Source organism: Lycium ferocissimum, chromosome 10 (genome assembly GCF_029784015.1).
Source record: "Lycium ferocissimum isolate CSIRO_LF1 chromosome 10, AGI_CSIRO_Lferr_CH_V1, whole genome shotgun sequence".
NCBI classification, from domain to species: Eukaryota; Viridiplantae; Streptophyta; class Magnoliopsida; order Solanales; family Solanaceae; genus Lycium; species Lycium ferocissimum.
In genome coordinates, this window is record NC_081351.1 from 3,206,473 (window position 1) to 3,234,097 (window position 27,625).

General features: G+C 37.7%; 1 protein-coding gene across 10 annotated transcripts; it reads left to right on the forward strand.

Moving 5' to 3' along the window:
* The first annotated feature begins 10,756 nt into the window (after positions 1 to 10,756).
* On the forward strand, positions 10,757 to 25,556 carry LOC132035457 (uncharacterized). Of its 10 annotated transcripts, none has more exons than XR_009409260.1 (4): positions 10,757 to 15,644; positions 16,106 to 16,167; positions 19,199 to 21,569; positions 25,300 to 25,556. XR_009409260.1 is itself a non-coding variant. In XM_059425739.1 (4 exons), the coding sequence occupies exons 1-4, from the start codon at positions 16,124 to 16,126 to the stop codon at positions 25,402 to 25,404; spliced, it is 348 nt and encodes a 115-aa protein (XP_059281722.1). In that variant the 5' UTR covers positions 15,651 to 16,123; the 3' UTR covers positions 25,405 to 25,556. The 10 variants fall into 10 exon arrangements, 1 of the variants encoding a protein (XP_059281722.1); XR_009409261.1 differs by lacking the exon at positions 10,757 to 15,644 and having other exon boundaries at positions 15,651 to 16,167; positions 19,199 to 20,685; positions 21,495 to 21,569; XR_009409259.1 differs by lacking the exon at positions 10,757 to 15,644 and having other exon boundaries at positions 15,651 to 16,167; positions 19,199 to 19,325; positions 20,071 to 21,569.
* The last annotated feature ends 2,069 nt before the right edge of the window (positions 25,557 to 27,625 follow it).

Sequence of the window (27,625 nt, forward strand, 5' to 3'; positions counted from 1 at the left end):
GTGACTTTCCTATTTAATCCCCTCAATAACACGAACATGCTCCACTACCTCCTGGAATGAAGGCTAGTGGCTACAAGCTAAAGAGATGATAGCTAAAGTCCAGTGTTCAATCCCTTCACTAACCACCGGATCCTCCCCCCCCCAGTAGGCAGTAACTGAAGAGCATATCGGGATAAGAAGTGGAAACGAGACTCGTACACAGCAATCGATCATTTTCCCTGATCAATATTAGCAAACTAATCCTTCTTTCAGTCTCTCAGAGTACACAGAATGTACTTATCTAAGAACACTGAATACAACTGAACCCAAGTCAATGGAGGATACCCTGCTGGCCTGCACTCCACCTATGCCCTCTACCATAACTTAGCATTACCCAAGAACTGGAAGGTTACGAACTCTACATCGTACTTGTCCACAGCCCCCATCTTATAGAGCCTCTTGTGACAGTCTATGATGAACTCATATGCATCCTCAGACTCAGTACCATAGAAAATCGGAGTCTTCATTTTAGTGAATCTCCAAAACAAGTCATGATCTTCGCCAGTAATCACCGGCCTTGCAACTAGCCTCGGAAAGGCCTCAAAACCTGGAACTTCATCCAAGCTAGTACCATTTCTTTGCCGCTATGTCGAACCCTCGGAGCCCGAACTCTATCCGGACACCGGTGGCCGCTACCCGCGCCCCTACTTGCTGGAACGGCTGGTGTAGCTTCGACCTGTGCTAACCCATGCAACCAATGTAGCACCTGTGCCATAGCATCTGGTATACCAGAGCAGCCGCAGCCCCGGCGGATCCGGTACTACCGCCGGCCGGGCCGGCGCGGGCTGCCTCTCCTGCAGCCTCATTAGGAACCACTGGAGGCACGGGATCAACAACTGGGACTCCGCTCCAGCTAGGGTTGCCCCTCTATTGGCTCCTCTGCCTCCACCTCTTTCTTTAGCTGTTGCTGCGCATGTTCTCGCTATCTATGAGAAAGTGAAGGACAGTTAGATACCAATTTGAATCAGCAGATACCAATTGAAATCAAGTAGCACGAACGAAAGAAAGAAAAGAAAATTTTTCTAGTGCCCGATAGCCTCTCGAAGATAAGTACAGACATCTTTGTACCGATCCGAAAGACTCTACTAGACACGTCCTTGTACGACGAGATCGATGAACCTAAAGCTTTGATACAAACTCTGTTACGACCCAACCCGCCATGACTGGCACCCACACTAACTCCTAGTGGGCGAACTAACACACAAGTCATCTATTCATTTATGTCCGTTTTTATATGACCCAAATTAATAAGTTATTACTCATTCAAGCATAAGATAATCAAAATAAGTCATGCGATAAATAACGATGTAAATGCAAAAGTCCTAACTATTGCAATTTCCTAAAATCCAAAAGTCATCGTACGAGGACTTTAAACTTGAACATGTCTAAGGAATGAAATCTGTCTAATAAATATCCATAATGTCCGGAATATGAAATAGACATCATAAGAGGAAAAACTTTGGGCAGCCTAGTATGGATAGAAGTTTACCCTAAATGTCACGACCCAAGCTAGAGGGCCATGACGGGCACCTGACCGTACTAGTCAAGCACCATCTGACATACATCTTTGACATCAACATGAGCATAGGTGGGCCGATAGGGCCATCATACGAATCTCGATAAACTCATAAGTCACCATCCCTGTATCAAATAATCTGAAAGACTCATCAATATGAATATGCTGGACATACTGCATGAGCGATAAAGATATCATAACCACCTGTGTGACAACATATGAAACCTCAAGTCTGGACATCATCTGACTATACATAACTGTCTACAAGCCTCTACTGGAAAACATAACATAACGTGGCCAGGACAGGGCCTCGCCATACCCATATATATATATATATATATATATATATATATATATATATATATATATGAACAAGATGACTTCTGGCATTTCCAGAACAAATGGAGTGCATCAACCTCATCTTCTGAGCTGACATCTTAATAGATGGATCACCAACCTGTATGTTCGGACCTGCGGGCATGAAACGCAGCCCCCTCCCCCCCTCCCAATAATAAGGAGAGTCAGTATGAATAATGTACCGAGTATGTAAGGCATGAAAATAACATATACGTAAGAATCATGAAAGGAATCTGAGACATATGAGTTTATCTATACATATCTGAATATACCTGTGTGACGGTATATCTGGAAGTGTCTGTATAACTTTGTATAACTGAAAGTGCCTCTGAGCGGGTATGACATGCATGCTTTCTTTCAAAAATCATATTCGTATATCATAGTATGCTCATTAGTGCTGTGGAACGTACAACCCGATCCATAAATGTTAGTGCTGCGGAATGTACAGTCCGATCCATATATCATATCAGGTCGGCCCCGCTGTGGGCATCACCATCATCATCATCATCGTATGCCAGCTGATCAGGTGGTGATGCATATATAATGCCTATCCCTTTCCCCATACCCTATTACATATAATATATGCGTACATAATGCCTTCTGGTCATGGGTCAATGTGCATATGTCTAAATGAATGTAATGCATAAGTAAGATGAATAAATAGAACTCTCGGAGTGACATAAAGTCGTGATACCTTCGATGACTATCCTTGAGCTAATATCGTCAATATACGTAATCTCAAGACCCATGAACAGAAGTAACAATCATAAAAAGGGTACAGGGACATCAGAGATTAGAGTACTCCTAATGCTTCTAAGAGTAGAGTGATATGGAAGTTCGTTCATATCATAAAGACCATGCCAAAATGAAGGGAAGGATAGCCTTAACATACCTGGTCTTAGCTCAACGGCTCAAGAACTCAATTCGTAACTGCTCTACAATCTATATCTAACAACAATGATACTATCGTTAATTATACAAACGATTCTGTTAATCATATAACAAAAATTTAACTTATCCTAAAATAAAACAGGCACTATCTCCCCCGTTCTTCTCATTTCTCCAAACTCCATATATCAACAATAACAACCAAAACAATCCAGCAAGTATATACATCAATAACAAGATACCATGTAGCAGTAACAAGTCATAGAGCCTGTTTGGATGGGCTTATTTTAAGCAGCCTATAAGCTGCAAACAACTTATAAGCTAAAAAGAAATAAGTTGGGGTAGCCCAACTTATTTTTTTGGGTTATAAGCTGCTTTAGATAAAGCTAAGTCAAACTGGCCAAATTATTTTTTTGAGCTTATTTTAAGCACAAAATGACTTTAAACTGGCCAGCCAAACACTCAAAAAAGCTGAAAACAGCTTATAAGCAATTTATAAGCCAATCCAAACGGGCTCATAAACATTTCACGACGAGCGACAAGCCCAGGTACGATTATAAAACACACTTTTCCAATTTTTCTTTCCTTCAAAATACATATCAATTACAACAACAACAATATACTTAAGTTACTCCAACAATTTCCAGCCACAACACAACCCAAAAGTATACCTCAAATCAACCCACACAACAACAATAACTTATCCAATTTCCCGTAATTAATTTTGCAGTTCCCATCTCACAATTTAGCTGTGACCAGGATGAAGTTAAATATACCTAGGAGAGGATGATTCTTACCTCATATGTCAATAACTACTCTTCTTCCACCTTACTTCTGTTCGAAGAAATCTCCGATTTGCTAGGATTCGGAGGAAACCAACATGGGTAGAACCTCTATGTCATTCTTCGCGTTTTTGCTTTGGTGAAAGAGATTTTTTTTCCCTCCCTGCGTTGCTTCCCCTTTCTCTAGATGTTGAAAGAAAAATCTATTATATATATATATATATATATATATATATATATATATATATATATATATATATATATATATATATATGTATGTATATATATATATATATATATATATATATATATATGTATGTATGTATATGTATGTGTGTGTGCGCTTGTAATGCGTGTGTGTGTGTATGTATATATATATATATATATATATATATATATATATATATATATATATATGTATGTATGTATCCGTTTCGCTTGCATATCTTTGTAATGAAATTATCCTCCGTTTTGGATGTTATGAAATATGTATGTAATGTCCTATACATCTATAAAAATGTGCAGCATCCTCTTTATCTAGATAAGAAGTCAACAAAGGGGTATAAGTGTTTTAAGAGGGGCCCTCCATTATAGACATATGTCATTGTTGGGTCCCTTTTCATTTTGTCATCAAATGCTATGTGATACGTGTAGTCCATGTAGCTACACCTTGTGTTTTCATTACTTTACTTTTTTGTACATGTATATCCCACTTGTGCTACTTGTCAATGATTTATGTGACACAACACTAGTCCATAACCCATTTTGGTACACACAAAATATTATTTCCAATCACCGTTACTCCATTTTCGAATCTTAATTCGGGATTTCATCATAACCAACTATAAGCTTGGGGGTAACCTCGTTTCCCCTATTATGCCTTTTAACTTGTAGGCTTTCTAACACACGAAAATACAGGATGTAACATCCTCCCCTGTTAGGAACATTCGTCCTCGAATGTAAAGGTGTATAGGGAGGGTAAACTTATTAGGAATCTTACGAAAATTTTGACAGAGCCTCCCTTATAATTGGGCACTTCTCAAGACTTGCAAACAACCAAAACCCAACCTACGTGCTTCGCAGGGCCATACAAATATCATATATATAGATGTCCCTACACAATCGGCATATGTCACTTCGTGGCCTGTCGATCTTCACACATGGAGACTTTTGCACATACTATTCTAGGATCTTCATTTGGTACCTTCCAACTTGTACTCTATTCGTCTGATATTCATCTACTCAATAGGAAGACTATGTTCGTCTATGTCGATAAGATTCATATTTACGGACGTTCTACAACCCAACAATAATAATTCGAATGCCACCAACATATTTTACCTTAAGTCAAGAACTATAGATCCATAATGATTGCCTAATGTTATCGATATGATTCACCTTAAGTAACGATCTCGAATTCATTAGCGAGACTCTAGAACGTATCAGTTAAACCAGACCATAATCGACTCTAACTACATGATTGGTTCTCCAGATATTCCAATTTTTCGTTAACAATCATGCCATCCATATAATTCATCTCAAGGAGGGGTTATTTTCCCATTTGAAGACCATCCATATGATTTATTCTCTTGACATCATGGTATATCTTCATTGACCTTGGTTGACTAGATAACGAGAGTAGTGTATCCCTACCATGATTTAGTCCCACTACATCTACAACGTATAATTGGCTTTGCATCTCAGAACCTCATCTTTTTCTCCATCTCACATGTTGCTACCTCATTCCATCATACTTCTTTCTTTAACTCACAAATCAAGGGAGGATCTTCTTATTTGCGCCCTCTCTTTTACAAATGATGGTGTCGTATTTCTAAATGACAACACTTGCCATATTCTGATTTCAACAATCGGACTCCTAAGTAGTCAACTGGCGTAACTTGGCTAACTTCCCCTTCTCGGCCTAATTCCATTCTCACGATCCCTGATTCTCCTAAGTTACTCATTCATTGTCCACTTCCTTCCCTTTTTGCTACCTGCGCAGTATATCTCTTTTACACTCTTTATAGAATTTGTTTAGGAACACGCATTTCTCGTGAGTGGTTATTCGAAATCCATCGCTACTCTGAATATGTTGAGGTATGCAGTACATTAAATACTTTCGTTAGTCAGTCCCTTGGCATCTCTTGAGCATTCTTTGAAGAAGTAAGTGAATCACCATCCTGGTATAATTCTTCTTGACTCCTGAACTCGTCGGTCGTTTTCCACACTTACTTGCTCTAGATACCTTTTATCCTCATTAATTACTTTTTCCCATAATCTTATAGTCATCGCCTCTGTATCCGCTTACTAAATCAACCATGTGAATCTTTTGTTACGCATCAATATCGTTTCATCGTTTAGCCTTTCGAAGGTATGTAATAGTTAGGGAACTTCTTCTTATCCTCAGAATCCTCTTCGAGTGCCTATTCTCACTTATCTTATGCTTGAACAAAAGCCATAATACTCACATGATCTTTCATCTTAAAGGGGTTTGAAATCCTATGTTAATCATGTCCTGTAATGAATCTCTTGAGAGCACTCCTCTGAGGTAAATACTCGTACCATATCCCGAGTTAACGCTTATATAAGTAATCTTCCCTATACCACATCTATCATCATGTTGAGGTTAATACCTCTCTTCTATCATATGCCCATCCTTCAACTCTGTTCCGCAATCTACTTATTGTACAAACTACCATCTAGGGACTTCCCGCCCCTCTTTCATCCTACGACCCATACCTTTTATCATTTCATCCTTATGTTTCCGCCTGTCACATTGCCTCATAATATCAAAGGTTAATTCCTTTATCGTCATCTGATTTTTACAACTATTAACCCGTAGGGTAGATGTCTCTGTCATAATATTTATTTCCACGATTTCATTAAGACCCATAGATTGCCTTACAGATTAGTCATTTTCATCAACATAACTCATGACTAATCCATGTTTCCTTCTTGCATCATCCACAAACTTGTCCTCTCTTGACCTGCCTTTTCTCAATGGTCTTTTCTTAGGATATTGCCGCATAGCTTACCGGTGATGTGATTCCATTTGTTACCGTCCCAATATGCATATAAGATCAGTCCACTAGTCATTCAAGATCATACCTCATTCTTTTTCTTGTCTCATTTCTCATTCTTTTGCTCAAGTAATTTCGTTAGTAGTGCAATAAACATAAGCATAATCAAGAATGCCTTTGATTTTCCTTTAGTAAAACAGTGACTTAAAACTCAAAATTAATTATTCCATAATCTCCTCCGATCAACTCACACTGTCATAGGCCCATTTTTCTCTGCTACTCCAATGTATTAGTAACGTGGTAATAAGTGGTTCTTTTGGAATCCATTGGGGAGATGTTATATAGTATAGACGTAGAGTCACTCTTCTTTGTGCATAAGGTGTTTTACTCATCAAATAACCTTGTACCTCTCATAGTAATCTAATTAGTCATACATTACTTATGATCACACATTACTTATGATACAATTCGAAACCTCAATCATCTCATAATAATATCCATTAACATTCTTGCATAGTACTGGAATATCCACAAGGTATGATGCTCTCTCATACTCTGCTCATCAAGTTACTATTACTAGTGGACGTTCATTTTATTCGCCTCACTTCTACCTTTCATTCTTTGTCTTTAAATTTTTTTTTCCTGATCATACACATCACATATACTGGACATTCGTCACTTGTCGTTCCTTTGTTTCGTTGATCAATCTTATCTCGTTTTCCATTATCATAGTCTGGATCTTTGCATCTCTCACTTTCCTTCGTGTCAATAATAACAAACTCATATCGCATAACCATCTTGGTGAATAACCTAGGCTATAAAGCAGGATGTAACTGTAGTCATAAATTCAACAAACTACCAAGCAAAGAGCTTTAGTAAACATATTCCTTTCCACCTATTATCTCGAGGAATTTGTTAAGGTCAATAGCCTATACTGACTTAAATGTTTCCCCGCGTTAATCATCGGGTTAGGTCTAACTTGCCAATCTATAATGGTATTACATGCGCATACATATACATTTACACATCAAGCTCATCCCATAGCTCAATCTTTTGAAGATATATAAGGGTTGGTTAACCTTTTCCGATTTGTGAACTTCTTTTCGGGTGCTTATCTCTTTAATTCTCTTTTTATACATAAAACTTCTTTCTACCCCAAGCACACATTTTTCCTTCACATTCTTATATCCTATCCTCTCTCATCTATCATAATATCTCATTTTTCCCATTTCAGATCTAATGTTTATTTATTAAACTGTCCACATGCTTGATTAATTTCACCTCTAATTACTTCACTGCTGTACCCTTTCTTTCTTCTCGTAATAATCCCACTTAAAAATTTCCACAATTTCCCTTAAGTTCTCGAGAAATTTCAGCAGAGTTTCCTCTATAATTGTAACAATCCTAAACCTTTACACAGCCCAGAAAATACACCTCATGCCTTACAAGGCCATATATAGAAACACATATGATATACAACTCAACCACAAAGGGCTGATTACTGCAAAAGAATGTAAAAATAATAAAGCTTGTCTCATAATTCATGCCTGAACACTCTTCCTAAAACTCCATCTTTCCTTCTAAGAATTTCATCAATCAACTCCCTTCACGGAGGTTTACGTACTCGTAAATCATATTTTGCCCTTATTTTCCTATTCTTTAACACCTTATAAGTGAATCTAGGTTTACTACTACAATTAATACTCATATTACATAACTTACCTCTAATATTCCAAAATGATTGAACGTGAACGATAAACTTTACTTTCTTATATAAGCATTGACGTCCTGAAGTTCCAACAATAGAAACTCTTACCTTGGCCTTACTCGAGAACTCTAAGCCGGTATAATTCAGTCCAATAGGAGTTGGGGGAGTTCTTCTTCTGGTTGTCCTCCCACAGGCTGTTCCATGGCGTCCATACCTTCTCAAAAATGTACCAATTATATTGACTCTCCCAGACTTTCCACTGTTCTCATTTGACCCTCGTTCTACAGATACCATCAATCTGGGATTATGCAAATGGTCATATCCCAATAATTGTCTATCCCTTACCTGTTCAGTGGGTTCCACCTGGATCTCAGACAGATCTGTCTCTATGGAGGACATGACTTCCAATGGATCTATCTCGATAGAGGGCACATTCTCCAATTTGCCTATATCATAAGAATGACTGACTTTGGGAGTCCCTGGACCATCAGCTTTCTTCCCCATAGAAGCCATCTCACAACTACAAAACAATCAGGGTTAGGATTGGAAATATTATATCCTATGACTTAGCTCTATCACACGATCTATAATAGGAAAGAAGGTAACCATACTAAATGTCATGCAGCCTCCTGTTTATAAGTGTGGCGCACAATACACCCATAAACAAGACTCTACTAGACACGGCTTGTAGACAACCTTAGTACAGAAATGCTCTGATACTACTTTTGTCACGACCTAAGCTAGAGGGCCATAACGGGCACCTGACCGTACTAGTCAAGCACCATCTGACATACATCTGTGACATCAACATGAGCATAGGTGGACCGATAGGGCTATCTTATGAATCTCGATAAACTCATAAGTAACCATGCCTGTATCAAATAATCTAAAAGACTCATCAATATGAATATGCTGGACATACTGCATGAGCCGATATATGAAACTTCAAGTCTGGACATCCTCTGACTGTACATAACTGTCTACAAGACTCTGCTGGAAAACATAACATAACGTGGCCAGGACAGGGCCCCGCCATACCCATACATATATATATACATAAGACCATGCTGACTTCTAGCATCTCCAGAACAAATGGAGTGCATCAACCTCATCTGCTGAGTTGACATCTTAATAGATGGATCACCAGCCTGTACATATCAAAATAGCATACAAACGGCTGTAGCTCCGGTCCAAATGGAGCTTGCTAGCTGGAATTAGAAAGAGGTCCTACTGGTCTGGCTCACTCGGCTGGCTGTCTAAACCTGTGGGCATGAACGCAGCGTCAACAAGAAGGGACGTCAGTACGAATAGAGTACTGAGTATGTAAGGAATGAATAGTAACATAATGAGAAATATAGAGCATAACATGAGATAAGGGAATAACCTGCACATCTGATTGCATTATAGGGCGGATATCATGCATGCTTAGCTTTCTTTTTGAAAAACATTTCTCATACATGTATACATAAAATAGAATTGCTGCGGAACGTGCAGCCGATCCATATATATATATATATATATATATATATATATATATATATATATGATAGTGCCGAGGAACGAACGGCCCGATCCATTTAACCATATATCCCGCGTCCGGGACGATATCATAATATACCAACTGATCAGGTGGCTATGCATATATAATGCCTCGTACTTTTCCCATAACCCCATATATACATATATACATATATAAATATATTATAACATAAGTAGCATGCATGAGAGCCCAAAGAACGCTATGACTCTATCGGAGTGATGTAAGGTCGGTAACCTCCGATTATATTATGGAATAATCATCATCGCTCTATCTCACCTTGAAGGAACAATTATTATAAGGTGAAACAATGAATAGAATCGAGAAAATCATGAAATAACTCAACATTCTCATAATACATTGAAATCATAAACTTGGAACCTTTAAACGTAAAATCATCATTTTCATTGTAATCATCATAGAATAGTTCTCATCTTCGGAATCATCGTTATCACTGTAAAAACATGTCCATATTTGTTGTCATAAGAGCTTACAGAATCATAAATCTCTGATTTGCAAAACACGGACATTTTGGAAAACATTTATGGATTATCAGGAAAAGAGTCCTGCCTTTGAATCATGAACTTCTAACTTTTAGAAACAAGGAGGTTATGGAAATATCTATATGGAAACATAACACAGGATCATGCCTTTGAAAGAAAGGGATGAGCCTTAACATACATGTTCAGCCTCCAATTATCTACACTTATTCGTCTGAGCTCCCAAGTCTACATTTAAGGGGATTCACACTATCGTTAGGCTCATCGTAGTATACTTGTGCTAAGCTTTCAAGTCAAACTATTTTATATCCTGCCGAAAATCGAGCAGCATCTCTCCTGTTTATATGCCTAGCCCAAAATCTCAATTCAGCAACCAACAACAACAATCTCAACATCAATAACAACATTTCTAACACCAATATGTACCATAAAATATCCCTCACGACGTTTTCCAATTTCCACAACCAACAACTTTATTATATGACTATTTAATCACTCTATCTTCGTAAATAAACCAAAAGTAATATTAATAAAAGAGACTCATACCTTATTCTTGTTAAAACAACATTATCTCCGATATCCGCTTGAATCCACGCTAAAACCAACCGTACAACAATACTAGAATTACGGTTATGCGCTACCCGAGCCTCGACTAATCAAAATCACTCCAATGCCTCACTTTTTTTTATGACATAAACACCCTATATGTTGCTGAACTTTACCATCTGATTTTTGATGAAAATAAAGGGGTTTTGACACTTTTATAGGGTGTTGAAATTGGTGGAAACCGACTTAGTCACTGACCTTCGCGAACGCAAGGGTATCTTGCGAATGTGATGGGCTGGAATATTTCTGGCCATCGCGAACGCTGGCCCCCTGTTGTGAACGCGTAGGATAAATCTGCCCAGTTCAGCTAGATTTTCGTTCTTCACCCGTTCGACCTCCAATCTTTCCGATACTTCTCATACATGATCTTAGACCCATATGACCATAAAATAGATGCATATCACTCCAGATCACAATTCATCTGCTTTCCAATTCTCTCATGGCTTACTACATAAACTAAATTCTAATGATTATAGCATAAACACATGCAATCGTACCTATTCTTAAGAGTGACTCCAAAGTCCACACTTGGGGCAGCCAACATTTACGAATTCTAGCGTACAGAACTACGGGGTGTAGCATAATAGCTTATCCGATTCCCACAATTAATTTTGTAGTTCCCATCTCACAATTTAGCTGTGACCGGGATGAATTTAAATATACCTAGGAGAGGAGGATTCTTACCTCATATGTCAATAACTACCCTTCTTCCACCTTACTTTTCTTCAAAGAAATCTCCGATTTTCTAGGATCCGGAGGAAACCAATGCGGGTAGAACCTCTATGTTGTTCTTCGCGTTTTTGCTTCAGTTAAAGAGATTTTTCCCCTCCCCAAGTTGCTGCCCCTAGCGAATTGGATACAGACGTTAGAATCTAAAGGATTCAAGTTGAGTAGGACCAAGACAGATTACTTAGAGTGTAGGTTCAGTGGCGTACCTCATAAGGCTGATGTGGAAGTAAAGCTTGGTACCCAGGTCATCCAAAAGAAAAGAAGTTTCAAGTATCTTAGGTCTATTTTACAAGAAAATAGGGATATTGATGATGATGTCATAAATCGTATTGGTGTAGGACGGTTGAAATGGAGGCTCGCTTCCGGAGTGCTGCGTGACAAGAAAGTGCCACCAAAACTTAAGGGCAAGTTCTACAAAGTGGTGGTTAGATCGACTCTGTTGTACGAGGTAGAGTGTTGGCCAGTCAAGAACTCTTACGTGCAGAAGTTGAAAGTCGCAAAAATGAGAATGTTGCGGCAGATGTGTGGGCACACTAGTAGGGATAGGATCAGGAATGAGGACGTCCGAGATAAGGTGGGAGTGGCCTCGGTGGAGGACAAGATGGGGGAAGCGAGGCTGAGATGGTTTGGGCATGTGAAGAGGAGAGACATAGATGCTCCAGTGTGGAGGTGTGAGAGGTTGGCTATGGACGGTTTTAAGAGAGGTAGAGGAAGGCCAAAAAAATATTGGGGAGAGGTGATTAGGCAAGACATGGCGCAGTTTCAGATTACCGAGGACATGACCTTAGATAGGAGGTTGTGGAGGACTCAGATTAGGATAGAAAGCTATTAGGTAATCTCACTTTTCTTTCGTACTAGTAGGCGTAGTTTTGCTCTACTGTGTATTGCCCTTTGATTCATGCTTTTATGTGTTGGGTCTTGTCTTTCCATGCTGTTTTATCATGATTTCTTTGCTCTTATTATCTCTCATTTTCACATTGCTTTGATTTGATTGTCTGTATCTGACTCTTTTCCCTTATTTTCTTTTGAGTCGAGAGTCTTTCGGAAATAGCCTCCCAACCTTCCAAGGTGGGGGTAAGGTCTGTGTACACTGAACCCTCCCCAGACCCCACACTATGGGATTCAATTGGGTATGTTGTTGTTATTGTACATATATACTTGTATGTATCCGTTGCTGCCTGTATCTTTGTAATGAAATTGTCCTCACTTTTGGATGTTATGAAATATGTATATAAAGTCCTATACATCTATAAAAACGTGCAGCATTCTCTTTATCTAGATAAGAAGTCAACAAAGGGGTATAAGTGTTTTAAGAAGGGCCCTCCACTATAGACATATGTCATTTGTTGGGCCTCTTTTCATTTTGTCATCAAATGCTATGTGATATGTGTAGTCCATGTAGCTACACCTTGTGTTTTCATTACTTTACTTTTTTGTACATGTATATCCCACTTGTGCCACTTCTCAATGATTTATGTGACATAGCACTAGTCCATAACCCATTTTGGTACACACAAAATATTATTTCCAATTACCATCATTCCATTTTCGAATCTTATATAATTTCGGGACTTCATCCTAACCACCTATAAGCTTGGGGGTAACCTCGTTTCCCCTATTACGCCTTTTAACTTGCAGGCTTTCTAACACACAAAAACACGGGATGTGACACTAAATCTTTCAGCAACGTCCTCAACACTAGATGTGAGGGCATGTAGCAATCTCTGTATCACAATCTGCACTCAAAAGAATGGAGCAAGGTAGTATCAATACAAACACTATGTCCAGTAGATATCATAGGCCGACTAAGATTAGCATCATCCATATCTCATAAAATCGATAGAATAAACAAGCCAAACAACATACATGAAATAAATAAACCATGACAAGTCAACTAAAGACAATCACTAATCAAGTCACCTAAACTATGAAGAACTCAGTCAACAGAAAACCACAAAACGGGAATAAGTCTACCACAAATACCATAATCACTGTACACACATGCTAACTAATGTCATTGCTCAGTAGTCATGACCTGCAGGAGACCCATGATGTCTACATACCACTCGTTTCGGATACTCATCGGACCCGAGCATAAACCTCCGCTCTGAAAAGACCTCGGATACGGGCCACATCAATGTATCCCTCATTTTCGGAATGAACGTCGGACCACGAGCCTTAATCTAGGTCACATATGTGCCTTTCCATATATATGTACGTAACGGTATTTCCTGCCCTCTTATTATTAAGGCTCAAATCATCATTTTGTATCACAACATCACTGAGAAGATCATATTAACTTCTCATCACAATCACATCAACTGTAGATTCAACATACATGAATAGTGGCACGAAGCCTACACAATCACTCAATCAATTTCACATAGGAGTTCAACCACACAATATCATACATGAAGACTAGATATGCTTTCTCCTAATGAATTCACAATACATACAATCAACTAATCAAAGTCTAACTCAAGTAGACCGTAACCTACCTCAACGTAGAGCTGGAACAACTCAAGTCACTCTGCTACAACTTTTCCGTTCTGTAAAGCCTCGGAACGCTCAAAGTCTAGCACTTAGAATGCTCAATGAGTCACAAATACTCTAATCACAAATATCAATTCAAGAATACCCTTCCCTTTACCCCATTCCAATGGGTAAATGATTTTCTAGGTGTAAAGCAACCTAACAAAGGCCTTAGTAATCACTAATCATCCAATTATAACAATATTACATTAACATTCCAACTACAAATAGTTTTAATGGTCAAACTACCATTTTTATAGAACCCTAGGTCTCAATTTACTTAGTTCATGGCTCTAAGGGTGCAGTTCATGATTAAGAGGAGTCAACCCAACCATTAGATGATAAATAAGTGATAACCACCATAACGCATCTAGTATAGAACGTTTATTAATTCCTAGGGTTACTATTACAAATTTCACCATGGAAGACCCATTAAAGGGATGATAATTATGAGGATGATACGGAATGATTGAAAGGGATAGATGAGACTTACCTCTAAAGAGTTTTCTTGCCCTAGCTTAGAATTTCACCCTAGGTGCTTATAGGGAACTATGTTAGAGTATTATGAATAAAGAATGTGGGACTAATTTTCTTAAAACACGACATTATGCCATCCGTCAACTGCTGTGGCGGTCAATTTAGCGTTGCAGCAATCTCGCTATAGCGGTCAAGTGCCCGCTACAGCAGACATATTAAAACTCGACCATCATTATGGCGGCCCATATTCCACTATCGCTGTTCCGCCATAGCGACACATGGCTCGCCACGGTGGACACATGGACCATGGCTGACAGCTGGCTGCGAGGGGCTCACCGCTATAGCGGTGCCGCCATAGCGGTACAAACCCCGCCGCAGCGGTCCTATTTTGGCAGTAAGCTTGATTTTTTCCCAGTTTTCCCCTCTATCACCCAGCATTTCATCCGAGGCCTCACAAACACAAATAAAACATGCACATATACATAAAAACGTCATATGAATCCACTCGTGGCCTCAGAATTTCTAACGAAGTTCTAATTTTCTACATCACCCCCCGATAGACTCAATAAAATAAAACAACAATCACAAACAAGTCAAGTTTTCAGTTCTTAGACTTATAAAATTGAGTTTGTATTAGTTTGTACTACCCTTGGGAAGGTTCTATTTGTTGGGGTGATCCTACATTTTTCATAATGACCGGAAGGTCGTTACATAATACGCCCTCTCGTTATCTCATTTCCATATTAGCATACCAAACGATTCCTAAAGCCTATTCCTCTTACCCTTTTCCTCTTTCCCCAAAAAACCCTAGCGTCGCCCCAATTTTCCTTCTCTCTCCATGCCAAAAATGGCAATAGCGCAGAGACCTCAAGCTTTTTGCAATCCTTGCACATCTATTTTCATACAACAATTAATGTTTCAATATTGTTTTCGCTCAAATTCATCCAAACACGGTAATAAATCTTTTACTTTTACTCTTTCTTTTGATTTTGAGTCAAACCTGCAATTTTCTGTGTTTTTGTTGTTGTATCACATTGTTATTTTTATGATTTCTTATTGGTCCATAGTTGTTGGTTCGGACCGATACAAAATACGATAGATCTAATCGTAGACATTCGTTTCTTTGTAGCATCTAGCCGTTAATTTCATAGACTCACATTTTTCATCTGAAAGATCGTTCTATACCACATCAGTATTTTAAGTCTTTGGAAAAATTTTGGGGTTCTATAGATAGAACCTCAACCCTCCCTATTTCACAAGTTCTGAACTCTCATAGCTTGAATTTCGAGTGAATAGCTCTGAAGTTTCGAGTTCTTAGTTTAAATTATTTTTAAGACTTAACTGTTAAAAGTAGAGTCTCACTAGTCTAAAATATTCATTTACTTGTTCTTTTTTTTTCCTTGTGGGGGCTGAGTCTTTAGATTGGAGGCACATGGCTTCAAGATCCATTCTTGAGACAGGCTGCACCAACAAAAGGTAATCTTTTATCTTGTTGTTGTCCTTTTTTTTCATTCATGTCCTCCTTATTATGGTATGATGCATTTTGTAATGAGTAACTAGATTAGTGGTTAGTTTGTTCAAGCATGATTCCTGTTTAAGTTAGTTAGAGGTTGAACCGGGCTTATTGTTAATATACTTAGATTAATCATTATTCTATTTGCTTAAACGATTAGTGTAGCACTGTGTAGTTGGCTTAAGGGCTGATTTGATTTATTGGTAAAGTTTGAACTCAGATTTCTCTGCTGAATACTAATAGGGACTTTGTTTGATCCTTTGCTCTCCTGATGGGAGGATATTTAATTGTGAACTCAATAGTATATGACTTGAGTAATTTCTAAGTGACACTGCTTGATCTAGTTTGAATCTCTAAATCATTTGTGTCTAATCATAGAAAAGGAATGATATATGCTAGATGGGACTGTGGTGTGTCTTTTGAATTGAATAGGAAGCGTCTGTTAGTGTGGCAATCAAATCAGAGTCTCTTGGACCTTTAGATTTATTTGCTTGATCCAAGTATGCTTGTCTGTGCACTTTTGATCACATCTAGTGCTAGTAAGGTGTTATATACAAGCTTCGAAAGACCTTAATGAGTTGAAGCATGCCTAAACAAATCCTGAGATTTGGGTAAGATGCTTGAGAGGACCTGGGTAAGGTCAAATGCATCTACATAGGACCAACTTTGATCTAAGAGGAGATTGTGAAGCCCTTTAAAAAAAAAAAAAAAAAAGCTTATCTAGGGTATATGTGTAATGGTATAAACAGGACCTAGCGTAATCTGACTAAGTAACATAACTATAAGAGAGGAAGTCAAATAAAGTCAAAGTAGGGCGAACATGGAGGTCTTAAGATCAGACCAATTAGGATTGATCTGAAACAATGTCTGTATGTTAAATGTCTAAGTGCAAGAGGTGTTCCAGTATTGAAAAAATAAAAGCATGTATGCTACATCTATATTCAAATTTCTTGAAGTCCTTGATCTGAGTTCTGGTAGACTGATTAAGATGAATGCGGTGCCATGACTTAGTTATTTCTGCTTGCTTGTACTTCTGGGAAAGTTGCTTATATGTTTAGTATCATTGCTTGGCTGTTTAATTGATATATACCTCTGAGATATAGGGGAATGAGATTTATGACATGATTGGGTCTGTTCAATGCTTAGGAATTGTATGTGACACCTCTATGAGGTTAAAGTGATCCAGAAAGTAATCTGATGCCATTTTAACTCATTTTATGTCCTTATATGAACTCAATTAGGTTTTAGAGATGAAAGTAATACCTATATATGATTGAATGATCCTGCCTTCTTGTGTTTGCACCTATGTGAACATTCAGTTACAAGTAGCTTAAAGTAGAGCCCTTATGATCACCAGGGACTAATAGTAAGCCAAAAGCCACATGAGCTGAACGAGTCTTTTTAAAAGGTGTTCTGGAGAGAGGGTTAAAGGAGAACCAGGAAACTGTCTGGTTCATAACACCTTCCCTCCATATAAAGAGCACCATGTCACTTCCATGGCCTATGGGGCAAGCCTACTGTGTGAATCCCTTGTAATCATATAGACTCAAGGGTGTAAAATTGGAACCAGAGATAGCCTAATGAATGATTTGCTGAAATTAAATGAAAAGCTTAATTGCATATATGTATTTTAATTGGGCATAAAATGGGAAGGTCTAAAAGGTATTTAAAAATGCTGAACATTAAGCTTCTGTACCTTTGAAAAATCATATAATGCCCATATTCAAAAACACTGATAAGAAGCATGGATCACTCTTCTCACATCCTTTCCTTTATCCATTCTGAGCTTGTATCTTTCATGTGACTCATATTATTCTTGATCCATGTTTGTTGTCATAATGAAATCAATTAGAATCTATAGTGATAATTCTGCACCATCTGCATATGTTTGGGACTGCTTGCATTTTATTTGCTTATAGTATATGTATCCAAATATAGTTACTCTTCCCTGAAGACTGTATATCTTACATAAGGTTATTTGGACTTAGAACATTTTGACATTGCTTGTATTTGGCCCTTCTTGCACCATGGTTACTTGCCTTGTCTGCAACTGCTTACTCTTAAGATAGTGCTGCATCATACTAGTGGTCATTAGGCTCAGAGAGGCCCTGATCATTTCTGTATCTCCCTTGCATAGTTAGATCTATTTGTACTTTGATTCTACTGGTGTCACAGTAGTTAGAGCTCAGTTATTTGTCCTGTGTGTTACCTATTCTGTAAGTGATTGCTTCAGCTAGGGAATCTGATCCTACCCATGCTATGTCCATTAAAGTCATAAACAGTGCCTTCCTGCATATTATTGCATCTTGTACAAGTTCATCCAAGTTTAAGAAATGCCATGATTTAGCTTATGTGTGTGTTTGCTTTGACTGTGCATAAGTCATATACATTGTCCTATATATTATGGCCATTGTGTGGGCAACTTTGTATCATCCTCATGAGTACCAGACTTCTAGTTTGCCTCTATCTATACTATATCAATGTGTTTCAATTTGCTTCTATTTATACCATATCTATGTGTCTCAACTTGTTTTGTCTACACTATGCTTATGCGCTTTAACTGCAAACTACTGTCCTCTGTTTTAAGACATCATATCTTGTCTAACCCATGCTATTGTTGAGTATGAATGCTGTTCTATCATTCTTCTTCCTTGCTGCTATGTATGGCTGAGAAATTAAGGCAACTTTGAGGTTGGTTTAGCCTTCCCCCGGTAGCCTGCCATGCCTAAGGTTCATGAAACCTATTTTGATCTTGAAAGGCATCGGGGATACGGATGGTGACAACCACCCCCCCCCTCCAACCCCTCATGTTGCCTGAATCTCTGCCATTAAGGCCTAATGCTCTATCTTTGTCTTTGTTTTTTTTTTAAACCTGTGTACGTATATGTATATGTATCTTGCATAAATACTGTCAATTATTTGATAGGTTCAGTAAATATAAACTAACCGGGTCCCTCTCTTCCTTCCCCTTACTTCACGGCCACTTGGGCCTAGGTCCTGCCGCGCCCAATAGGAAAATTCTTTCAAAGATTATCGAGTCCGAGGAAAGAAATGGAAGCTAATATTGTTAAAGACGCAAAGAAGGCCCAACCATGGGTGAAAATCTCACACTAGGGGCTTGGTATGCCCCTAGTCTTCCTTCTCTTGCATTTTTATTTTTGCTAGCTTTAAAATGCAGTTTTATTGTATATTTGTATTTGTATAAAATTATAAAAACTCACATATTATATTGGAATCTTTAATTGTTTGAACTAGCTGTCGTAGGACAATGGTGCCTATGTCGTTTAGCTGACTTTAGGTCCCCAAAAATGGATTTTTAGACCTGCTTAGCGTAAATCAATTTTCGAGACAAAAAATGGAAAAAATTGTTTCTTTAAATATAGTTTTTTTTTTTAGAATGGATAAGTGAAAATAAGTAAAAACCTTTAAACAATTAAAGCTTTGACATGTATGAGTTAAACATGAACAAAACATATTTACATTTCTCACTTAATTATAAACAATTCTTCACATCTTTTATAACAAATACTATCCTTATATATAAAAGGAAATTATTTATATCCGAATTTTATAAATCCGAACCTAAATACCCTATATATATAAAAGGAATACATTCAATTCATAAATGATATGCAAAATGACAGACTGTATAAATGCGAGAAAATAACACTAAATAAACAGTTCATGCAAATATGAATACATTGGAATTCGAAGGTCAACCGTATAGTACGGATCCTTAATATTAGGGTGCCTAACATCTTTCCTACGGGATCACCAGAACCCTTACCTATAACTTTGGATTACGAAGGCTTTTTCACTGTATTTGAATAAATCCTTCAAAACTGATTTTCCTAATTTCTTATTAGATGGCGACTCTTTTCAAAACAAAGTCCGAAAGAGCACCAACAAGTTCGAAGTAGATTTCCGAGCGCTAACCCTGCCTGCGAAATGCGAACGGTAACAGGTGACGACTTTGCTGGGGACCTAAAAGTTCTAACCATAAGGATTCCAGTATAATATGAGTTTATTTGTTTTAACTGTTTATGTGTTTATTTTCCCGCAATTTGGTCATTTTGACGTCTTTTCCCCAAATTATGCTTTCCATAGCTTGGAAATAATATTCTTCACTTGCGGGGATTGGTGGTACGATTATATAATTACTTAATGAGTATGAATAGTTTATTCATAGGAATAGTGGTTGCGCCCATATAAGGTATAAGTTGGTAAATAACGTATTTGACGTAGTGTGTAAAAGTTTTAAAGTGCACAAAAAAGTTAAGTGAACTGGGGAAAGCTATAATGATAAGTTATTAGGCCAGATCCACTTCTCAAGACACATACATGTAGTGGTCTAGGGTTCCAAAATAAATATATTTAATCTTGGCATGAAAAAGAAAAGAAGAGGAACACTTTGACATTACAACGGAGGCAAACAACTGAAAGGGAATTTTTCTCGTGCAAGTAAATCTTAGGGACATCAGGTATGGAGTTATATTTCTTTGACTAAATTATACTTGTTGATTATGCAATCATTGCACAATAATGGTTATCAAAGATTATATAATACTATACCATCACAAATCATCCAGTTGTTATCACATGTGAAAGTATAAAAGAACTTTTATTAGCTTTGTATATTATCACAAAGAAGTGACGATTTCACCAGCAAAAGAAATGGAAATGAATAAGTTAGAGGCAGAAAAAATTGGAGTCCATTTGTTAGTTTTCAAACTGAGTAATATAATGATTATGGGCTAATGATGAGACAATTATGAGCTAATCATTGAGAAATAGGATAGAATGGATGAATAGGGTACAGGTTAAGATTATGCACATCTTAATTCGGGATTGAAGTTACTATTTTGGTAACTTATTTCAGTTTCACTTTTTCTTATAATTCTCAAGTCACAATTTGTTTTCTTTTAATATATAGTGGGTACACGTAATTGATTATTAGGGTATCGGATTATAAGTCCACTTTCGAACTCCTAGTATTTGAGATGTGGGAAGCTAGATTTTAATACTAAGTTAAGATTTTGGGGTAGTTGAAAGTTTTGAACCCCAAGCAATGAGAATTTATGATTTGATAGTCCATTTGTGGATGGAATTGACTGATTTTCTGAATATAAGACCCTTAGGTTATAAGTAAAATGATTTTTAAAGAAAATTTCAGTTTTTCCCTTGTGGGCCCATGGTCACCTTTCGGGGTGAGTTTTTGGGTTTCGAATATAAGTATAGCAATATGGGTGTTCTTAGATTTGTATTCTAACGTAGATTATATATTTGATAGACTTTGTCCATTCGGAAGCACTCCGGAAGGAAAAAGCTTTGGTATGAGAGTTTATGGCTCCTATTCAGCATTGCGGTAGGTTACGGTTTACTTTATGTCTAGACTCTGGTTAGCGAAACGTATGTAGATAGTAGTGATTGACAAGGAAAGCATGATAGGCCTTGGGTCATGGTGTGAAGGTGAATTCTATCTAGGTTGGTATTGTGAGCAGTTATGTGGGCTTGTCGCCATTATTGTGATATTGTTATATAGGCTTGTCGCCATTGTTGTGATATTGTTATGTGAGCTTGTCGCAATGATTGTGATTTCATGCACTTGATATAATTGTCTATCTCTCTCTTGTTATCTCACTTGTCATATGGAAAAGAAAGGTTATTATTGAGAATTGAATATTGAATCACATTTCATAGTATGAATCGGTGGAACCTGTGATTGCGGAGATTATTGAGGTTTATTTCATGTGAGGCATGCATCCCATATTCCATGTGTTATTTGATGTGATTATCACCTAGTTCTATCTATGTCACATACTAGCTCACTCATCTCTTGAAAGGGAAGGGTAATATTGATGATTGAACAGTGGACAATAATATGACTTGTACTTGTTGATTGAATATTGGTGATATTGTTGAGACTGATATCATACATGACATGCTTCCATATTACTCTTATATTGTCCTGATAGTGAGGTCAGTGATTGAGAGACTCTGAGGTATTTGCCAGAGATTGAAAGTGATTGAGAGACTTCGAGGTCTTTGTCGGAGATTGAGAGTGACTGAGAGACTCCGGGGTCTTTGCTGGAGATTGAGAGAAATTGATAGCCTCCAAGGTTTTTGCCGGAGAGCACGAGTGGTACATGGACTTCACGAGTCCCCCATGGGTCATAGCTATAAGGCATTTCCATAGCATGTGTGTACGATAGTGAAGAATGAGAGGGGACTACTACATTGCATAGCACGACATTGCACTCCATTTGAATTGTTATTCATGTCATTGTATGGCACATTCTCTGATTGATTCTTGATTGGTGAATTATTGAGTTGTTGTGTCGCGACCCGACTAGGGCCATGACGGGTACCCGGGGCTAACCACCGAGCACCACTCATTCTATTACTCAACCTGCGCTCATTCATATCTCTTATGCTCAGAATCATAGAAAAACTATTTTCATTTGAAACATATTTACCTTTATATACATAAGCCCTTCGGCTATCAAAATATATATATATATATATATATATATATATATATATATATATATATATATATACGATGAGAAACTGTGAGACCATACTACCCACAACTACGCATCTACGAGCCTCTACTAGAGTACTAGACATATGGACGGGACAGGACCCCGCCATTGCCCAAAACATGTATATACGCAAAAGAATCGTCAATGGCACCTCCGGAACAAAGGAGTGCTCTCAGTCAGCTAATAGCTCCTACGAGTCTGGATCGCCTCCCTGTCTACCTATGGGCATGAACACTGTGGGCATGAACACAGCGTCCAAAGAAAACAGACGTCAGTACGAACATTGTACTGAGTATGTAAGCATAAACAATAATAATACATCAAATGAGGAGCAATCTGTAACTGTCTGTCAATTATAAAAGAAATATTGCATGTTGGCTTACTTCATAATCATCATCATATCATATATGCATATATGTATAAGCTACCCGACCATATAGGTATGGTGTGATAATCATTAGCCTGCGTCCAGGCCTCCCGCGTCCGGGGTACCATCTCATGCCGCCCACTAGTGGTGTCTGCCCATGCCATCTAAACATGGTGTATATGCTGCCCGCCTTAGCGGTGTCTGCCCGGCCATATAGGTGCGGTCTAGTATCATCATCATGTACTCATCATAATGCATGCATAGAAACTAGACAACTATACTTTATCGAGGTGATGTAAGGTTGTGAACCCCCGATTCCATTATGGAGCATTCATAAATATTTTGCCTCACCTTGAAGGAATTAGCATATAAGGTGAGTGTATATAATAAATAAAATCAATGGAGTATAGATAGCATCATTAGCTTTATAGGAACATCATATCATGAACTCTAGAATCTTTAGACTTAAGCTCATCATAATCGTTATCGTGCTCATAATGTATCTCTTATCTCATATGGCTATCCATGAACATAGACACTTAGTTTTTTGGAATATAGGAAATTCTTGAAGAAAGGGGAAAATCATGCCATAAGATTCATGCCTTAGAAGGAAAGGACTAGCCTCACATACCTTTTTCCTCTAGCTATTCTATCACTTGATCGTTCTCCTTTAATGCTCACGTCTTTACCTTCAAGGGAGTTCGTATCGATATTAGATAAACAATTATAAGAACGTGCTTACTAAAGCTAGAGAAAATTGGGTGCCATTTCCTTTGTTTATACAACTTTCCCCATATTCCATATCAACTCCCAAACATCCGTAACAACATTCATAATATTATAGGCAACAATCGTCATTCATTTACATTATCCACATTTCACAATTTCACTTCAATTCCTTCATAACCATGGTCATAGTTCACTATAACGTTCTTTCACATATAATGCTTATCCCATGTTCTAAATGCCATTCATAACATACTTACATTCACAACATATCAATATTCATGATTCATTCCAAGCTATGGCTTAACAATGACACTATTCCCACATTTATGACCCATTTTCTATATTCTTCTACAATCCAAGTGTTTCAACTTCTCAATACCTTAAACAAAATGAAAATACCATAAAACTAACCTTAGATAATGAAAGAATAAGCCTTGAGTGGAAATACTCTTCTTGCACCAAAACCCTAGTTCACTTCTCTTGGAATTTCTTGGCGTAGATGGACTTCAATGAATTTCTTACACTTGATTTGTTGGTTTGATAAAGTTGATCATCAATTTATCTTGGGTTCTTGTGGATGAAGAGTGGAGAGAGTTCTAGAGGATTCTTGAGTTGTGGAGAAGAGAAATGAAATGAAATAAAATGAGAGAGAGGTCCTTATATCATTTTAAAATATGTCCCGACCATATTCTACGGACCAACATACGGTCCGTATAAATTATACTGACCGTATGTCTGGCTGTAGATCTGGTCCAGTGAGATGTGCCATTTTGGGCTGATTATACGGCCAGACATACGGCCAGTATAATTTATACGGCCAGTATGTTGGGCCGTATAATGCCAGTTCATCCGAACTCATTCTCGTCGACTCGTTTGATCTCCAATCCTTATGGAACCTTCTTGGCACTTATTTAGCACCTCATTACTAATCTAAGGGACGTTATAACTCTTCTCCAAAGCATCATTAAAATATCATTAACTCGATACTCGTAAATCTTGCCCGACACACAACATATAACTTGCTTTCCTTAACAACTTTCTTCCCTTACCTTAAATGTCTTTGAAATCTGGATTAGGGTCATCAAATGCTATTTTTTACTTATCAAAACATCGTATATGCCATGCCCTTCGTTAGTCTATTCACTGTACGCTAACAGGAAATTTCCAAGGCGTAACATGTTGTTGTTTGTAAGTATTTATTTTAAAGGCTTGATGGACTCAAGGTTTAGAGATTTCCACCTAGGCTTATAACTTGGGATATTGAAATCCCTTATGACTATAGTTACTGCAAGACTTCTAAATTTGCTAGAATTGTGATTGTGTTTGATAACTTATCTGCTTACTTGTTAGTTGCTTCTTGTTTATATGCATGAACTAACCATTTTCAGCCTACGATACCTACGAGCCTTGTGTTGTGCTCATACTACTCTTGCTACACTCCTTGTGGAGTGTAGAGTTATTTTCAGGTGATATTAGAAGTCTCGCGACAGTTTCGAGGCATTCGTCAGAGGCATTTGGATGAGCTATTTGAGATCTTGCAACCCAGAGTCTCTTCTTAGATTTTTGTTGTTCCTTATCCTTAAACAGAAGTCATATCTAGTTTGAGTCTGTTATTTACTTCAAAATGTAAACTTCGTAGAAGCTCTTATACAAGTCTAGACCAGGTTTTGGGAATTTTTTATTAAAAGTATTTATTCCGCATTGGTTTCAATATTTAAACTGTTGGAGTGCGTTTACATATTGTTATTCCGTATGTTGTATGAAATTAAGGTAGTTAGGGGAAGGGTTCGCCTACCAGGGGGATTAGTGTGGGTGCCGACATAATTCGTGATTTGGGTTGTGACAATGCTACATCCATATTCAAATTGCTTGAAGTCCTTGATCTCGGTTCTGGTAGCCTAATTGAGATGAATATAGTGCCACTACTCAGTTGTTTCTACTTGCTTGTACTTCTGGTAATGTTGCTTATATGTTTAGTTATCATTGCTTAGCTATTTAACTGATATATACCTCTGAGATGTAGGCGAATGAGATTTATGATATGATTGGGTCTTTTCAATGCTTAGGAATAGTCTGTGACACCTCTGTGAGGTTAAAGTCATCTAGAAAGTTATCTTATGCCATTTTAACTCATTTTATGTCCTTATATGAACTCAATTAGGTTTTAGAGATGAAAGTAATCCCTATCTATGCTTGAATGATCCTGCCTGCTTGTATTTTCACCTATGTGAACATTCAGTTACAAGTAGCTTAAAGTAGAGTCCTTATGATCATTAGGGACTAATAGTAAGCTAAAAGCCACATGAGCTGAATGAGTCTTTTTAAAAGGTGTTCTAGAGAGAGGGTTAAGGGAGAACCAGGAAACTGTCTGGTTCATAACACCTTCCCTCCATATAAAGAGCACCATGGCACTTCCATGGCCTATAGGGCAAGCCTACTGTATGAAGCCTTTGTAATCATATAGACTCAAGGGTGTAAAACTAGAAACAGAGATAGCCTAATGAATGATTTGCTGAAGTTAAATGAAAAGCTTAATTGCATATATGTATTTATATTGGGCATAAAATGGGGAAGGTCTAAAAGGTATTTAAAAATTCTGAACATTAAGCAGTTGTACCTTTGAAAGATCATATAATGCCCATCTTCAAGAACACAGATAAGAAGCATGAATTACTCTTCTCACATCCTTTCCTTTATCCATTCTGAACTTGTATCCTTCATGTGACTCATATTGTTCTTGATCCATGTTTGTTATTGTCACGACCTGACTAGGGCCATGACGGGCACCCGGGGCTAACCACCGAGCACCACTCATTCTATTATTCATCTGCTCTCACTCATAATTTATACTCATAATCATGGAAAACTATTAACATTTGAAACGTATTTACTTTTATCAACGTAAGCCCTTAGGCTATCAAAGAATATATATATATATATATATATATATATATATATATATATATATATATATATATATATATATATATATATATATATACACGGGACAGGACCCCGTCGTGCCCAAAATATATGTACACAAAATACTGTCTCAAAATAGCACCTTCGGAATAAAGGAGGGCTCCTGTAAATCTGCTGATAGATCCTATGGATCTGCACCGTCTCCCTGTCTACCTGTGGGCATGAACACAGCGTCCAAGGAAAAGGATATCAGTACGAACATTGTACTAAGTATGTAAGGCATAAATAATAATAAGTCGTCAATGAAATAAGGGAGACATCAAATGAGGAGCAAAATAGCAATCATAAAAGGAATAATGCATGGGCTCTTGTCATAATCATCATCATATCATATATGCATAAATGTATAAGCTGCCCGACCATATAGGTATGGTGTGATAATCAATAACATTAGCCCGCATCCAGGCCTCCCGCGTCCGGGGTACCATCTCATGCCGCCCACTAGTGGTGCTGCCCATGCCATTTGGCCATGGTGTATAAAGGATGACTGCCCGGCCATATAGGCGTGGTGTGATATCATCATATGCTCATTATAATATACTTACCATAATTCATCATAATGCATGTATAGAGACTCATAGCTAATCATACCCTATCGAGGTGACATAAGGTCATGGACCCCCGATTACATTATGGAGCATTCATGAACATTCTGCCTCACCTTGAAGGAATTAGCATATAAAGTGAGTGTACACAATAATCAATATCAATGAACTATGGATACTTTCATAATCATCATTCATATCATGAACTATAGCTTTAACTCATAATCATCCATTATCATACTTGTGCCTTATC